We start from the raw sequence: 18,170 nt of genomic DNA, 5'->3' as shown, positions 1-18,170 counted from the left end.
CGGGGCAAGCCTGACTGACTGATGCAGGGCTCTGTGGTCCGCGAGGCCTGTACGTTCAAGCTTACGTCAGCACAGGCCGGAGCTGTTTACTCGCGGGGGGGCGCGCTAGCCCCGTTTCGAGTCTGCGTTAATTTATTTCCCCCCCCCCCCCTCCGATGCTGAGGTGAAACTGGACCCGGAGAGAGTCGGGAAACGGTTAGTACTTTGAGGAGGCTCCGGCGGGGGAACTGCGCCAGTAACCTGCAGGGAAACATTCTCGGGGCGAGGAGTGGCCGGACCCGAAGCCCAGCGTTCCAGGGTGAGACCCGCAGGGGCCTTTATTCCACCCCCCCCATCCCCTCATTTAGGCTGAGACCTAATTCCGTGTTTATTCTCTGCGGCCCTTCCCCCCTCCCATGTTGAGGCCTAATTCTATCCCCGCATTCTGAGTAGCCTTTCCCCTCCTTCCTGGGGCCCTCCCTTTGCCTAATCCTCGCTCCATCCTCTTCTCTGAAGTCCTTTCTCTCTCCCTCCCTCCTTCCTTCCTGGGACCCAATCGCTTTCTTTTCTTCTTTCCGGTTTTGGGATCCTCTCCCTTCCTGCTGCATCCCTATCTACCTGGAACCATCACTCTTTCCCTCATCTGTGGTCTTTCCTCTCTGCTCTTCTCCAGACCCCTTTCTCTCCCCTTCTGGAGCACTTTCTCTCTTTTTTTTTTTTTTTTGCCTTGGGGTCTTTGCTCTTGCCCAGGGCCCTCTTAAGACATACTGATTTTGTAATATTGTAATCCGCGTTGAACAATGTGGAATTGCGGAATATAAAATGTTTTCACAAACAAATAATAGGCTATTTCAAGATTGAGTCCTCATAGTATTAACCCCCACAATATAAAAATTAAAATATAGTAATTATCAGCCTGTACTGTTATCAACTTAACTTTAGTAATACAATTATCTTCCCATTCAGTTTTGCAGTATGAAAGCCAATGTACCTGACCATCCGTACTGGAAGTGTATAAATATGTTTATGAAATGCTTAAATTATAAAGTACATTTTAAATTTGCTTAGATGAAAATGCAGTCATCCCATAATTTGTGCAGATGTCACTAAGCATTGTGTGAATATTTCTTCTGCTTCTCCTTTAACTTCCTCAAATTCAGACATAACTTTAAATTCTGAATCTCTTACCTGGAGAATTGTGTTGCTAGTACTTAAGCATGGAGGCAAGGTTTGGGAGGGATGGGAGGTGCAGATATAATTCACCGTTTTATGATTTGTGCAATAAAAATGTAATATCTTTTTTTCTTATGCAAATCCAGGTAAAATATTTATTAGGTGACTCAAATTATAGTTGGGATTAGCTGCTTTGTGTTCCAAAACAACTCTAAAAAAAAATGCTGCTTTACTTTTATAAATAATATAATTATTACTGTAGACTTTGGACTCTGAATTTCGCATTATTAAAATGCTAAAATATGAGCTGGTAATATTGAGCAGAAGCAGTTAGGTTTCCCTGGCATAGTAACAAGTTGTTTGTTAGTCTTTCTTCACACATCATCCGGGAGAGATTGCCTTTGAGATTTAGAAGTAGCCTTGTTTGAAGGTCAGAATACGTGGCACCCGGCTTTATAATATTTTCAGTCTGTTTAGATTTTTTTATTTTTTTTTTGGGCTGACAATATCACAGCATTTCCCTGGTAAGAGTTAGCTGTTTATCAGATTAGAAGTGATAATAGGGCTAATGCTTCTTGCTGTTTTGCTTGATTAGTTTGAAAAAAGGATTAGTGGAAGTGTAGCACTAGTGGTTACAGGAGCAAGCTGCCCACTAGGAAAACCAAGGTTCAATCCTTGTAACCTTACGCAAGTCACTTCACTCTCCATCAGTGTTGCCAGATGGATGGTTTCACGTCCAGTTGGGCTATTTTTTGTGAGTGTGTGCTGGTCATTTTTTGCTTCTTTTAGCTGTGGGATTTGGGGGTTTTTTCTTTTTTTTTTTAATGTACATTTTTTTGGGCATCTTGCTTAAGGGGAGCAGAGTGAGCGGGGCATTAGGCCTTAAAGCTGGAAGTGCTTGTTTTTTTGCTAATATGTCACAAGCTACTCCACGGAGAAGGGAAGGGGGGGCGGTGACGGCAGGGCACAAAATGGGTGAGAAGTTTGAGTCTTCCACCCTCTTGCTTGTATTTTTACACGGGTATGGGAGCAGAAAGTATAAGAGTGGGGGCTGGTCAGCGAGGGATGACTTCCCCACCTCTGCCACTGTTCTTGCAATAATACCCCCTTACCACCACTGCCAGTCTGAGGGGCTCACACATGGAGGCACGGGTGTGCATACACAGAGAGCCACTGCCCTGCTCCCTCCTCTAGATACTGAGCATTCACTCCCTAATTGCCTCCCTCCCTATGATCCAGACCATTCACTGCCTGACTGCCTCACCATCCCCTCCCCCTCGGAAATTTGTCTGTATACAATGCAATAATTTGTATACAGTTGTGCATAATAAACATTTTTTGCAGCTTTTGAGTTTTGGATTACTTTTGGGCTAGAGTGATTGAATGGGCTCTAAAAAGTTTTGGTATCTGGCAACCCTGCATTGTCTCGGGTACAAACTTGGGGCCCAATGTAATAAGGTGAACTCAGCAGAGTGCACAGTCTTACCTCCAGTTGTCTGTACATTTTTAAATGCAAATATTACTCTGATGCAATAGGGAGTTTTGCACACCAAAAATGTGCGTGTAAAATTGTTTTGTTTAGTGCAGTTGTGTGGAAATCCCATCCTAACGAAGGCAGTAACTATTACCCCCAATGCAGAGAAGGGTGCTATTTCCTAGCGTGTAGCAGATGGACCCAGGACCAATGGGTATAGTGTGCTCCTGATAGCAATTGGAGACTGAGTCAGATTTCAATCTGACGTCAGCCCTGACATACCCCTGCAGGAAGCTCTGCTCTTCAGTATTTCTCAGTCTCCATAGCAGTTTGGGACTCTATCCACGCTTGCACAGCGTTAGAGTATTCTAACCAAAGAAATCTAAAACAAAGAAGAAATCTTACCTCTACAGACGAGCCCCGTTCTCCTGCGGTTATACCTACGGGTCCCTCTCCCAGTTGAGAATTCCTGAGGTGATTTCGTGATCCCTCCGAGGTAGGCCTTGGTCCGGCAGCCGATTCCCGGTGTGGCCTTAGCCCCCGGCAATGGGTGCGGCTGAGAGGCAGTGGGTGCAACTTCAAGCGCGGCTATGAAGGTGCTTTTCCCTCTCCCCCTGCAGCCGGAGACAGGAAACGCTGAGACAAGGTAAGGTAGAAAACTTCTTAAAAGTCTCCGAGGCTCGAATAGCCACACAGATCGCCAGCCGGCGTCAGTGCTACCGATCCGTGCACACAGAGGCGAGCTGGGCGTGCGCAGCAACTCCTGAAAGCACAGCCACACACTCAACTGTGCCGGGCGCATAAGTTAAATCTGTGCGCACGGAGGCGCACGCATCTGACCTACACGCACAACTTCGGTGCGGTCAGAAGGCTTAGCTAAGCCTCCCGGCGTACACTTGAACGCACAAACTGGGGGTTTCTGCAATTCTACGCCCACAAGCCATGGCGCCACTGTACAAGAAGCTCAAGGCTCAGGTCCTCTGCCCAGCATGCCACATAAGAGCTGCGCAGCACGAAGAGGCCACGGCTCTGTGTCTACAGTGCGAGGAGGCCCTGGGTGAACCAGGTCAAGGTCCCCCCCTCCCCCCAGCCAGTACTGGGATCCGGATCCACCGACAGTACACTGGACCTCTCTACCCCCAGCGAGAGCCTCCTTCAAACAGGGCTCCCCGAGGACACAGTGCCTCTCAATTTAGATCCAGCATCTTTCTCCTGGGTAGAATTCTTCAAAGGCCTACATACCTTTGTCCACATGCAACCAGCACCTCCGATGACACAGTCACAGCCTCCCCGAAAGGACCCTAACATCCCGCAGCCCCTTAAACCCAGAGAAGTGCCTCTCCCACCCAAAAGCCTCAACAGTGGGGACACGGACACCTCGGACGAGGATCAAGACTCCCTGGGGGAAGGGGAAATTCACCCAGGGACGGAACCTTACCGAACCATGAGGCGGTTCTTCGCCAGAGACGAACTATCAGACCTCGTGGCTCATAGCTTGAAAGAGCTCGCTATCCCAGGCACAAATGCCACAGGGGAACTGAAGACGAACCCCCTCCTCGAGGGACTCCGTCAGGCCTCCCGCCATTTCCCTTTGTTGCAAGCCGTTCAACAGCTGATTGACCTGGAATGGGAGGCTCCAGAGGTTATGTTCAAGGGGGGACGGACCCTGGTAGCACTATACCCCCTGAACCCCCGCTGCCAAAGATCTCCTGGCATTCCCCAAAGTGGATGCCATGGTCTGCGCGTCTCAAAGCGCACTACCATCCCAGTCGAGGGAGGAGCGGCACTCAAGAATGCCCAGGACAGACGTCTGGAATCCACCCTCAAACAGTCATTCGACGTATCAGCTATGTCACACAGATTGTGGCCTGCTGTGCTGTGGTGACACGCGCCTGCTTAACAAAGACCAGGAACGCCACCACACCCGTCGAAGCACTAGAACCAGCAGTATCATTCCTCACGGATGCAATCTCCTGGTGCGCACCACAGCAAGAGGCGTTTCGTCCGTTGTGGCAGCCAGAAGGCAACTGTGGCTCCGAAGCTGGTCAGTCGACGCGACGTCCAAGACGAGACTCACGAGAATGCCTTTTAAGAGAACCCTCCTGTTCGGAAGCAACCTGGAGAAGTTAGCCGACAAATGGGGCGAATCCCCAGTACTGCGGCTACCGGAGGACAAGAACAAGAGAAGCCAGTGCCCCTCCCCCCGAATATCTAAGGGCATGGATCACAGTGCTTCAAACCGTAGAAAAGTACATATCAAGCATCTCACCCCGCAGGCAGGGGCTAGTCCTTTCGGAAGAAACACAGCAAAAGGGGAGCCGGCGCGGGTCCAGGCCCCAGCCGCACCCCTCAATGAAGATCAGCCGACCCATCCACAAGAAGAAGCCATAGGGGGCAGACTTGCCCTATTCTACCAAAGATAGGTCGAGAGAACTTCGGACAAGTGGGTCCTAACCATCATTCGAGAGGGATATTATCTGGACTTCCACACATTCCTCCGGACAATCTCCCTACCACGACCCTTCCAAGAGGATGGCAGTGGAAACCACACTGACCAAATTGTTCGACTTAAAGGCCATAACGCCGGTGCCCATGCATCAACAAAATAATGGGCACTATTCCATCTGTTTTATTGTTCCCAAGAAAGAGGGTACGTTCGGCTCATCCTGGACCTCAAGTCCATCAACCGCCACCTGAGGGTACCTTGCTTCCGCATGGAAACCCTATGCTTGGTCATAAGGGCGATACAGCCGGGAGAATTTCTCACATTCCTGGATCTGTCAGAAGCCTACCTGTACATCCCAGTCCATCACGAGCATCAGCATTTTGTACGCTTCGCGATCCTGGACCACCACTACCAGTTCCGGGCACTACCCTTCGGGCTAGCCACAGCACCCAGAACAGCTCCTCTATGAGGAAAGGCTGAAGAGGTTAGGGCTGTTCAGCTTGGAGAAGAGACGGCTGAGGTGGGATATGATAGAGGTCTTTAAGATCATGAGAGGTCTTGAATGAGTAGATGTGACTCTGTTATTTACACTTTCGAATAATAAAAGGACTAGGGGGCATTCCATGAAGTTAGCAAGTAACACATTTAAGATTAATTGGAGAAAATTCTTTTTCACTCAACGCACAATAAAGCTCTGGAATTTGTTGCCAGAGGAGGTGGTTAGTGCAGTTAATGTAGCTGGGTTCAAAAAAGGTTTGGATAAGTTCTTGGAGGAGAAGTCCATTAATGGCTATTAATCAATTATACTTGGGGAATAGCCACTGCTATTAATTGCATCAGTAGCATGGGTTCTTCTTAGTGTTTGGGTAATTGCCAGGTTCTTGTGGCCTGGTTTTGGCCTCTGTTGGAAACAGGACGCTGGGCTTGATGGACCCTTGGTCTGACCCAGCATGGCAATTTCTTATGTTCACCAAAATCATGGTTGTAGTGGCGGCAACACTGAGGAAAGAAGGAATCCTCATACACCCATATCTGGATGATTGGCTGATCAGGGCAAAATCCCCAGAGGAAAGTCGTCAGGCGACCACCAGAGTCAAAACTCTACTGGAGAACCTCGGGTGGTCGGTCAACACAAACAAGAGCTGTCTGCAGCCCTCCCAATCTCTGAAATACCTGGGAGTCTGATTCGACACCAGACAAGACAAGGTCATTCTGACTCCTACAAGGAGAACAAAACTGATGAACCAATTGCGAAACCTGTTAAGCAGTCTTCGCCCCAAGGTGTGGGACTACCTCCAAGTCCTCAGTCTCCAGACATCCACACTGGAAGTGGTTCCATGGGCAAGAGCTCACATGCAACCCCTACAGCGTTCCCTACTATCACGATGGAATCCGATGTCCCAGAACTACTCCGTTTGCTTCCAGCTCCCGGAGGAATTTCGAACCCAGCTACAATGATGGCTACAAGAAGACCATCTGAGCAAGGGAGTAAGGCTATCCCCGCCGACCTGGATCCTGCTCACCACTGATGCGAGCCTACGAGGGTGGGGAGCCCACTGCCAGGAACTGACCGCCCAGGGGCAATGGGACAAGGAAGAGTCTGGATGGAACATCAACCGACTGGAAGCACAGGCAGTCGGGCTAGCCTGCCTATGGTTCAGTCACAGATTCCGGGGCGAATCGGTCAGAGTCATGTCTGACAACGCCACAACAGTTGCCTACGTCAACCTCCAGGGAGGAACCAGAAGCCAACAGGTATCCCTGGAAATAGACCCCCTAATGGCGTGGGCGGAATCAAACCTACAAGAGATCTCAGCCGCCCACATCGCGGGAAAAGACACGTCCCTGCGGATTACCTCAGCATAGAAAGTCTAGATCCAGGGGAATGGAGGCTGTTGGCCACAGCCTTCCAGTTGATAGTAAACCATTGGGGAACACCAGCCATGGACCTCCTGGCAACCCGGTCCAACACCCAAGTTCCCAACTTCAGTCGCAGACGGGAACCACAATCCCAAGGGATCGATGCTCTCGTCCAGGCCTGGCCACAGGAAATCCTGCTATATTTATTTATTTATTTAACAGTTTTTTTTATACCGACCTTCATAGTAAATAACCATATCGGATCGGTTTACAATATAACAAGGGAATAACTGGAGTAGCAATTCAAGTGAAATGACAGATAACAATGGTAGGAATAAGTCAAAGTTACAATCAACAGGGAGAGAGAACTTGGAAGCTTACAACAAGCTGGAAGGAAGAAAGGCCGGTAATAAATAAGTAGTGTATATATATGCCTTCCCTCCGTGGCCGCTACTAGGTGGGATCATCCGCAAGATAGAACACCACAGGGGACCAGTATTTCTAGTGGCCCCGGACTGGCCAAGAAGGCCGTGGTACGCAGACATGCGAAGACTACCTCCACACAGGGATCTGCTCCAACAAGGCCCGATCCTCCACAAAGACCCAACTCTATTCTCTCTTATGGTCTGGCCATTGAGAGGACACACCTGAAGAAGAGCGGATACTTGGGGGCGGTGATTGACACTCTGCTCCGAGCACGCAAATTTTCCACATCCCTAACCTACATACGAATATGGAGAATATTCGAAGCCTGGTGTGAAGACCGCAACATCCTTCTGCGGACAGCCAAAATTCCCATGATTCTGGAATTCCTGCATCAAGGTGCAGGTGGCCGCGTTGGCCTGCTACAGAGCCAAGGTGGAGGGTGGCAGCCTAGCCTTCCTGAAAGGAGTCAAACAGATCCAACCACCCCTAAAGTGACTGGTACCTTTATGAAAGCTCAATCTAGTCCTAGATTTCCTAGCAGGAGCCTCCTTCAGACCCACCCGCGGTCTGTCCCTCCAACTACTAACATTGAAGACTGCACTTCTAGTGGCAGTCTGTTCGCCCGTCGCATCTCCGAGCTTCAAGCACTGTCCTGTCGAGAACCATTCCTCAGGTCCACACCGAGATCCATACAGCTACGCACGGTCCCCTCCTTCCTCCCAAAAGTGGTATCTCGCTGCCATTGCCAGACGAGCATAAGGACTCAGAAGAATCTCGCCGTCTTCGCCATCTTGACGTAAGCAGACTCCTAGTCCGATACCTGGAAAGGTCGGAATCTGTACGAAAGATGGACCACCTATTGGTCCTTCACAGCAGGAAGAAACATGGGGAAGCGGCCTCACGGGCAACCATAGCCCGCTGGATCAAAGAAGTTATCAAGACGGCCTACGTAGAGGCGGCAAGCCTCCACCCCTACAAGTCAAGGCCCATTCCACTAGAGCCCAGGCAGTGTCCTGGGCGGAAACCAAGATGCTGTCACCTGCCGAGATCTGTCGGGCCGCGATATGGTCCTCCATTCACACCGTCTCTAGGTTCTACCCCCTGGATGTTCAGGCTCGGGAGGACACAGCATTCGCAAGGGCAGTATTAAGTGGACCACGGACAGCCTCTCACTCGGTTCGGGAGTAGCTTTTGTACATCCCATTGGTCCCGAGTCCATCTGCTACACACTAGGAAAGGAGAAATTACTTACCTGATAATTTCATTTTCCTTAGTGTAGAGAAATGGACTCAGCATCCTGCTCACGGCTGCCGACAAACACGGAAACCTCGGGTGACAATCCCCGAGAGCAAGACAAAAATGGGTAAGCCAAGTTTCCCTCTAAGACACCCCATACCTACCGGGTGTCTGCGTTTCTCGGTTGAGTGCACTGGTGGTCTCCAGCTATGACAACATTAACCAGTTCCAAGTTAATCACGTTAACCAAGTTATTCAACTTAACCACGTTATTCAGTTACACATTTATCCACAATTGTGTTCGAAGAGAATACTGAAGAGCTGCACTTCCTGCAGGGGTTTGTTTGTTTATTTATTTGTTATTTTTATTTACCGACATTCATCTCAATTGAGATATCACACCGGTTTACATTCAGGTACTGTAGGTATTTCCCTATCCCCAGAGGGCTTACAATCTAAGTTTTTGTACCTGAGGCAATGGAGGGTAAAGTGACTTGCCCAAGGTCACAAGGAGTGACAGCGGGACTTGAACCTTGGTCTCCTGGTTCATAGTCCACTGCTCTAACCACTAGGCTATTCCTCCTCCCTATATGTACTAGGGCTGACATCAGATTGAAATCTGATCCGTCTCCATCTGCTATCAGGAGTACACTATACCCATTGGTCCTGAGTCCATCTGTCTACACTAAGGAAAACGAAATTATCAGGTAAGTAATTTCTCCATTGGCAGTCTTTGGGCAATTGTACTGTTTATGTCTTACTGTTAACTGCCTGATATAGGTGGTATAAAATAAAACCTTTTAAATTTAAAAAAAAAAAAAAAAAAAGCTGATGCTGGGACCTATAATCAGGATTTAGGCGCAGAAATCATTTTGTGCCCATAAGTCTTTTTATGTGCTCTGAGATGTTTTAAGTTAAAATGTGCAATCAGCCTGTGGTGAGCACGCATTTTCCGGTCAGTACACTTAACTCCTAATGCATTAGCTTACTGCATCGGGATTTAAAACATTTTTCAACCTGTGCATTAAGTAATAGTTCCTGTGCTGCTACAGTACACTTACATTGTCTCCAGTATTGGATATTTTGCTTTCTTTCCAGACACTGAACACCTACGAATTCATCTCTATTATGCAGCGAGCCTTCATACTTTGTGTTTCTCCTTCTCTTCATCTCTTTTCCTCATAATGACTTGGACCCTGAGTAATTATGTAAATTCCAAGAAACTACCAGTCAATTTTAAAGTTTCATATTCATGTACGTTACCTTGTTAATAAATGTTGTTTTCAACCATTAAGTCAAGAAAAATAATGCCAATTCTTGAATCTAATTAGGTTTCCATGAGATCAAAAAAGTGAAGGCAAATTTGTCTTGCGCATGCTCAGAGTTGAGTAGTGTTCGTTGTGGCCCTTGAAAATCAGAATTGCTTCCTCTTGTTTGGAATTCCACATGCATTCATCTATTGTGTCACAGTGGACTTACACATCTGATGTTTCATTGAGGTATATCTCCTGTGTCATAGATGTACCATTGTAAGTCGTATTGGTCCCCAGAGAAGGAGAGCTACAGAAATCACACATGGAAGCGGAGAAAGAGGTCCCACAGCAAAGAACAGGAGGGAAGGCACAGACATCAACCTCACTGGGAATCTCCAAGGAGATCCCGATCCAGAAGGTGAGTCACAGCTCAGGCAGGCATGTTAGGGTCCAGAAGAGTAGTATGCCCCATGCTGTTTGTGAATTTTGTTTTTCTGACAGCATATTTCTTTGCTTTTGCTGTTTGCTGTATCTTTTTTTTTTTTTTTTTTGCTAATGATCAAAAATAGCTGAAAAAGTACTTTTTACTTGAAAAATTATTAGAAACGGAGGTAGATTGGCCTATTTGGGGGGGGGGACGGGGGTTCAGGTATGCTCTGATGGGCCGGTTAGGCCAGTGATAGGTGCTTTATGGAGGTGACAGTGGTGGCAGCAGCCAGTTGGAGGCCGAGGGCATGCCTTCTGGGAGCCTGGGGCTTGGGTGCTCATGATTAGCTGGCTCCACATGGAGCGGCAGGATTCTTGGAATTGGAGCTGGGCTGTTGATGCTCTAGAGTCCCAGCGCAGTACAGTACACATTCCCAGCTCGGTCTTCATTGCTCACCTGTCTGGAATTGTGCCTGCCAGTTCCCTGCTGCATCTGCCACATTGAATTAGAAGTTGTCCCTGGCAGCGGATTAGCCTCATGCGTCTGCCTCCTGCTGCACAGCATATACAAAACAATTGAAAAGCACCTGTCCTGTCCAGTCTCCCCTCATGACCTCCTCTGGTGCAGATCACACCTGGCAAGTGGGGCTGGCAGCCTGGCACGTCTAACCAGCTTCTATTGCCACTGTCTCCCACGCAGATCATTATCAGTGGCTTCTTCTGTGTGATGTTTTGTAGAGATGTGTAGAGCACTTTGGAGTTCAAACTGATATCTGTGTACTGCCTGGTAGAGAGGTGTAAGAGGCAGGAGGAGCAGGTTAGAAATGCAGCAGTGCTGGTATTACTCTTCTGACATCCTGGGGGGGAGGGGGGAGGTTTGAGAGAGAGGAAAAAGATCCTGGATGAAGAGTGGAGAGCAGGGTCTCAGAAACTAGTATTGTGGAGGGGAAAGCAGGATCTAAAGGATTGATAGAGGAAACAATGGAGACTCAGTGATTGGGAGTGTGGGTGGGGGGAGTTAAAAGACAGGAGGGCTGAAGGTTGGTTAGGGGTCAAGATGGTGCAAAAGACTTGAAGGACTGGGAAAGGGGTGAGAAGCAGTAGAAAAGGCCTGGGAGTTGTCAAGGGACCAAGAAACAGATGGTTCTGGGAGGTCAGAGAGGGTGGAAATGGGGCTGAACAAAGTTTGAAAGAGAGGGAAAATGGAATCTGGGCTGAGAGGCAAAGAAAAGTAGATGAGTGCTAGGAAAGAGATCCCCTCAGGTGGTGAGAGAATATAAAAAGGGAGAATTACATTGGTAACTACTTCTCTGTATTGCTGGAGAGAACCATGGTCAGATAGCACTCTCCAGTATATTCTCTATTATGCCTAACTCAGTGGTTGGTTATGGGATTTGTGGTTTTATTGGTATTTGTATTGAAAAAGATGTGAGAGAATATAGCCAAGTTAATGAGGACAGATTTGTTAATGCGAGAACATAATTATACCAAACCTATACAATGATTGAAAGAACAAAGCTGAACACTGCTGCAGGGGCTGCTTAGAGGAAACTAGAGAAACCAAATCAGTTCAAATGATTTCCTAGCATGTAGCCAGATGGACTCAGGACAAATGGGTTTATGCTCCCTTGCCAGCAGATGGAGACTGGATCGGGTTTCAAAGCTGATGTCATCCTAGATACACCCCTGCAGTGACCTGAGCCCTTAGGTATTTCCCCATCTCCAGCAGATGTTGATGTGCTTTCCCTGTGGGGATAGCTGTACCTTTTGGAAGAAGAAATTCTACTTTTAAGTTGGAGAAAAGATTGAGCCCCGCTCTCCTGCGGTGATACCTAAAGGTCCCTCCCCCAGTCGAGAATTCCTGAGGTGATTTCCGAGATCCCTCAGAGGTGTGCCTTGGTCCAGTAGCAGGTTTCCGGCGTGGACTTTGCTGCTAAAGTAGCTGAAAGGCAGTGGGTGCAGGAAGCTGAGTGCGGCAGTGATGGCCAAAGCCCTCTCACCCCCGCAGTTGGAGACTATCTCTGTATTCAGCCGGTAAGCGCTGAGCCCAGGTAAGTTAAAGAACTTCCTCCCAATTCAGAGATGTTGGAAGGGTTTTGGTAAGACTTCCTCCAGTCTCCTTGCTTGACGTTCCCGATCCTGTTGGGAGAAGGGGAAGTGGGCTTTCAAGTGGGTTGAGTGGCCCCCTGGCCTAGGCCCCGCTTTAGACTTTGTCAGCACACCGCACGGTAGGCTGTGGCGGCGTCATCATGCGTGCGTTTTGTGCCTGTATTGCCCACCATAGAGCTTTGGTACGGGCAGTGAGTGTCTGCTGTGTGCACAGGCTGTGTGCATAATGTCACGTGTGTACATACGCGCACAACTTAGTAGGTGCAGAATACAAGTAAAGCCGGGCACACAGGCTGTGCATGCGCCTTGCTGCGGCCTGTGTAGGCGCCCAAAATCTGTGTGCATAAAATTTTAAGCATGAACAGTCTGAACACGCAATTACCGTCGCCAATGATTTTGGCAGCAAAGAAACATAAACACCTTTCTCTCTGCGCTGCATATCATATTAGGGCTGCACAGTCTGACCTGGATTCTTGCTTATATCAGCACTGTGAGGAAGCCTAGGGAGAGTTGGCCTCCCCGGACTTTGCTAAGCCCAGCTCCTCTCATTCAGAGGATGGGTCAACCACAACCTTAACCGGAAGTACCCTGGATCTGAGTAACCCCGGGACTGGATCATCCACGGGAGAAGGAAATTTAGTGGCATCTCTCCCAGTACCTCCTGGGCTAGGCATGGACCCAGCTGCCTTCTCTTGGGTGGTGGAATTCTTTCAAGGCCTTCAAGCCTTTGTACAGGCACAGTCTGCTACCTTACTCGCCCCTGTCTGGACGGAACCTCAGCCGGTAAGCCCTCCCTCTCCTAGTCCTATTGGCAGACCTCGAGCCATGCCTCAACTCACCAAGGGTATCCCTGGCAGGGTCCTGGATGGAACGGATGAAGAAGAGTATCCAGATTCCTTGGAAGATGGGGGAAATCCCCCCTGGTTTAGAACCGTATCGGACCATGTTACAGTTTTTTCATAGAGACAAATTGCCGACCCTGGTTTCCCAGGTCTGGATTGGCCACTGTTGGAAACAGGATGCTGGGCTTGATGGATCCTTGGTCTGACCTAGTATGGCATGTTCTTATGACCCTGAAGATGTTGGGAGTTCTTGGGGCAGACTCTTTGACGGAACCAAAGAAGAATCCTATTCTTGTTTCCCTACAGAAAGCCTTTTGCTTCTTTCCAGTACTGGAAGCCATCCAGGAGTTGATTGACCTGGAATGGGATGCCCCAGAAGCACGATTTAATGGTGGACGAGCATTAGAAGCTCTATACCCACTGAATCCGTCAGCAAGAGAACATTTGTGTTTCCCTAAAGTAGATGCACTGCTCTGTGCAACTTCGCATAGTGCAGAAGTTCCATGATTCTTCAGCTGCAGAAGAAATCTGAAGTCATTAGGGATCGATGCCCTAATGCAGTAGTGGATGGAAGACAAGCTACTGTATGCCTTTCCTCCATGGCTCATGTTGGGCAGCTGGTTCGAAGGATCGAGCACCACAGAGGGAACGTGCTCCTGGTAGCTCCAGACTGGCCCAGGAGACCATGGTATGTGGATCCGCGGAGGCTCCTGGTGGACTTGCCTCTTTGACTTCCGGTGCACAGGACCCTGTTGTGGCAGGGACCTGCTCTTCACGAAGATCCGACTCTATTTTGTCTTATGGTATGACCCTTGAAAGGGCTCGCTTGCTGGTGTTGGGATACTCTGCGACAATGATTTCCACCTTTTATTGAGAGCTAGAAAATTCTCCACTTCCTTGGCCTATGTGCGAATTTGGAGAGTGTTTGAGGCCTGGTGTGAGGATTGAGGTACTCTTCCTTCCTTGGTCAAGATTCCGCTCATTTTGGAATTTTTGCAGGATGGCTTGCATAAAGGCTTGGTTCTCATTTCCTTAAAGGTGCAAGTAGCGGTTCCTGCCTGTTTTCAGGGATCAGGTAAACTGTGGTTCCTTGTCGGTTCTCCTGATGTGCCATTTTCTGAAAGGAGTAAACCATCTTCGTTCTCCCTTTCAGTTTCTGGTGCCCCTTTGGAGTCTTAATTGGTATTGGTTTTCTTGGCTGGACCTGCATTTAGACCCCTCCGAACCTTGTCCTTAAACGGTGTTCCTTGTGGCAATTTACTCCATGCGTAGGGTTTCCAAATTCCAGGTCTTGTCTTACCAGTTTTGCTGGTAATTGATAATTTTTCAATTGAGTTGATTGCAAACATAAATCACTGTTAGTGACTCTAGGAGTGGTACAGCAGTGTGCTGTTCCTTCCTTTTTACCGAAGGTGGTCACTGAGTTTCACTTGAATCGGTCCATCTCCCTGCCTTCTCTGGACAGAGAGAGAGATACAGAGGCGTATCATCTGTTGTGAACCTCAGATGTCAAGAGACATATTGTCAGGTATCTGGAGGTTTCTAAGCCTTTCCGAAAATCAGATCGCCTGTTTGTTCTTCACGGCAGTACTAGACAGGGAGAGCCGGCCTCGTGGGCTATGATAACTCGCTGGATTAAGGAGGTAGTCATGGCTGCATACGTGGATGCTGAGAAGCTGTTCTCTAGTCAGATTAGGGCTCATGCCACTAGGGCTCGAGCAGTGTCATGGGCAGAAGTTAGATTATTGTCCCCTGACGACATTTGCTGAGTTGCGATATGGCCCTTCTTACATCCCTTTCCAAGTATTATCTAGATGTGCAGACCCAGGAGGATGTGGCCATGGGCAGCCTCCTGCCCTATTCGGGAGTAGCTTGGGTACATCCCAGTTGTTCTGGATTCATCTGACTGGACGCTAAGAAATGAGAAATTACTACCTATCTGATAATTTCCTTTTCTTTAGGACAGTCAGATGAATTCAGCTTCCCTCCTGTGGCTGCTGAATTTTTTCATTATGGTCCCCTTGTGTGTTTATATGTTACAGGGATTACTGGTAAGTGTTAATCCAGTCCCTAGACTAATATTTATATATTCTTGTCTGCGCCCAATATTGACTAAGTATTGAAATGGTTACTTGTTTTTAATCAAGATTTTTGCTAATCTGTCCACAGTTGCTTTTGAAGACAATACTGGCAGGCTGATGTCATTGCAGGGGTATATGTACTGTGACGTCAATTTGCTCTGTCTCCATCTGCTGGTAGAGGTGCATAACCCACTTGTCTGGATTCATCTGACTGTCTTAAAGAAAAGGAAATTATCAGGTAAATAGTAATTTCTCATTGTTGATGACTTAAAGCCTCATTTAGACTGTTCTAAGTTGATAGCTAGTCATGATGGGAAAACAAGAAAGATGCTTAAAATGTTATGGAAAGACATGGAGAGGCATGTATATTGGGGTAGAGATTATACGTTCTTTCTATTGATAAACAGTCTGGATTAGCTATTACTTGTGGATGATATCATCCATCGGCACCAAATGGACCTTCCTCTCTCAGCTTAGTAGAGCTTTTGCTCTTCTGAGCATGTGCGGGAATTGCTGCGTGGGTGTTGCTTCATAAATCTCCTCAGTCGTCTTTTATCTGAGCACCAGCATGGACATATACCACTTCTTTCTCTTTTATTTTGAATATCTTATATATTTATCTAAACTTTGCTGAAAAGCATGTCTTTGGTTCAGAGAAGAATAAAAGATTTTTTTTTCTTCAACATTAACTTTTTTTTTTAAGTTTTTTTTTTTTTTGTTTTTTTGCTTGCTGCCTTGGCAGCCATTAAGCTACAATAACAACAACAACAACAAAAAACCAGCGCAAAAGAAGGAAAGTCAACAACCTGCACACCACTTCATTTCTGGACTCTTTATATTTGGCCTCCTCCACAGACAGAACCCGTGGGTTCTCTGTTCTTTTGGGGTTGAGCAGAACACTAAATCATAGGGCTTCAGAGCCTGAGGGTTCCAGGTTATATTCCTCAACTTCATTCCTTGCAAAAGGCTCTGAGGCTTCTAATAAATATACTGGGCTGCAGTACTCCCGGAGCCATCTAATAATCTGGCTCCAATGCAGATATGTAAGCACGGGTGTCCTTGCTCCCGATGCATGGGATGCTGCTGCCAGTCGCACTGCTGATGCACGATCCAGCGGGTGTGGTGCTGCTTATGCGAGACCCAGGTGAGTGGGGCACTGCAAATTGAAAACGGGGTGTGCCAGCCAAACACAAATGTAGCTTGCCCTCACTCGAGTGCAGAACATAGTCCAACCTTGTCCGGGCATACAACAAAGTCCACAGCAGGCTGCTTCTAAGCCAAAACAAACTGGAATGTGGGAGACTATGACCGCTTGTTCTTTTTGATCAGTAAGACACTGTTTCTTGCATGTACTCTACTCTGGCACAATTTGGTCGACTGGTCAAGGTTTATGATGGTAAGGTTGTCTCAAATGGGAGCCCTTCCCACAACTTTTGAGACAAAGGTTAAGTATAGGACACTGCATGCCTTCCTGTCCAGGATATATAGTACACCGCTGGTAACTGATGATCAAGAGAGACCACCTTTCCTGTTCCAGAAAATCACATTTGCTTCCATGTGATGGAGTTCCAGTATCCTCTGTTAGGATAGGTACTCTTGTCACATGAGGTGATTCAAGTTCTTGATATTTGCTTGCAGCAGAGTCCAGCCAGTCACAAGATATCCACCGGGAATGTTCTCCTCCAGGGTATCCGGAGACCCCTCTTTAGAACATAAGACTTGCCCATTCTGGATCAGACCAAGGTCCATCAAGCCCAGTATCCTGTTTCCAACAGTGTCCAATCCAGGTCACAAGTTCCGGGCTGGATCCCTAGGGATAGAGAGGTTCCATGCTGCTTATCCCAAGAATAAGCAGTGGATTTCTGCAACTCCACCTTAATAATGGTTTATGGACTTTTCCTCCAGGAACTTGACTAAACCTTTTTTAAATGCAGTTACACAAATAGCTTTCACCACAACCTCTGGCAATAAATTCCAGAGCTTAATTATGTGTTGAGTAAAAAATATTTTCTCTTATTAGTTTTAAATATATTACCTATTAACTTCATTGTGTGTCCGCCTAGTCTTTATAATTTTTTAACAAGTAATCACCAATTCAAATTTACTCATTCCATGCCAAATATTATTTTATAGCTCTTTATCATATCTCCCCTTAGCCATTTCTTCTCCAAGGTAGAGTCCTAATCTCTTTAACTTTTCCTCATAGGGGAATTGTTCCAACCCTTTATTATTTTGGTTGCCATCTGCACCTTTTCTAATTCTGCTATAACTTTTTTTTGAAGTGTGGTGACCAGAACTGAACACAGTACTCAAGATGAGGTCGCACCATGGAGCGAGGCATTATGATATTCTCTGTTTCATTCTCCATTCTTTTAATTTAATTTGCAATTTGCATGCCCAGTCTTCCAGCTTGGCAAGATCCTCTTTCAATTTCTCACAATCCTCTTGTGATTTAACAACTTTGAATAATTTTGTGTGATCAGTAAATTTGATCATCTCACTTTGTTTTTCGCATTTCCAGATCATTTATAAATATATTAAAAGGCAGTGGCCCCAGAAAAGATCCCTGGGGCACTCCACTATTCACTTTTCTCCATTGGGAAAATTTACCATTTAGCCCTACTCTCTGTTTTTCTTAACCAGTTTGCAATCCACAATAAGACACTGCCTCCATCCCATGACTTTTTTAAATTTCCTAAGTCTCTCATGAGGAACTTTGTCAAATTCTTTCTGGAAATCTAGATATATTAACTGGCTCAACTTTATCCACATGTTTAATTACACCCTCAAAAAAATGTACTAGAGTTGGTGAAGCAAGACTTCCCTTGGCTAAATCCATGTTGGCTTTTCCCATTAGACTATGGC

General features: G+C 47.2%; 1 protein-coding gene across 3 annotated transcripts in view; it reads left to right on the top strand.

Moving 5' to 3' along the window:
• The first annotated feature begins 52 nt into the window (after window positions 1-52).
• The window catches only part of CLK3 (CDC like kinase 3), a 61,192-nt gene continuing 43,074 nt past the window's right edge, over window positions 53-18,170 (top strand). For 2 of the 3 annotated variants that reach the window (XM_029574489.1, XM_029574487.1), the window contains exons 1-2: window positions 64-298; window positions 10,114-10,265. In XM_029574489.1, the coding sequence (XP_029430349.1) occupies window positions 10,114-10,265 (152 nt within the window). In that variant the 5' untranslated portion in view covers window positions 64-298. Of the gene's footprint in view, window positions 299-10,113; window positions 10,266-18,170 lie in introns of all 3 variants that reach the window. The other variant, XM_029574488.1, reaches the window with a different exon arrangement.

The sequence above is a fragment of the Rhinatrema bivittatum genome, chromosome 13 (assembly GCF_901001135.1).
Source record: "Rhinatrema bivittatum chromosome 13, aRhiBiv1.1, whole genome shotgun sequence".
NCBI classification, from domain to species: Eukaryota; Metazoa; Chordata; class Amphibia; order Gymnophiona; family Rhinatrematidae; genus Rhinatrema; species Rhinatrema bivittatum.
This window is presented reverse-complemented; position numbering and strand designations above follow the sequence as displayed.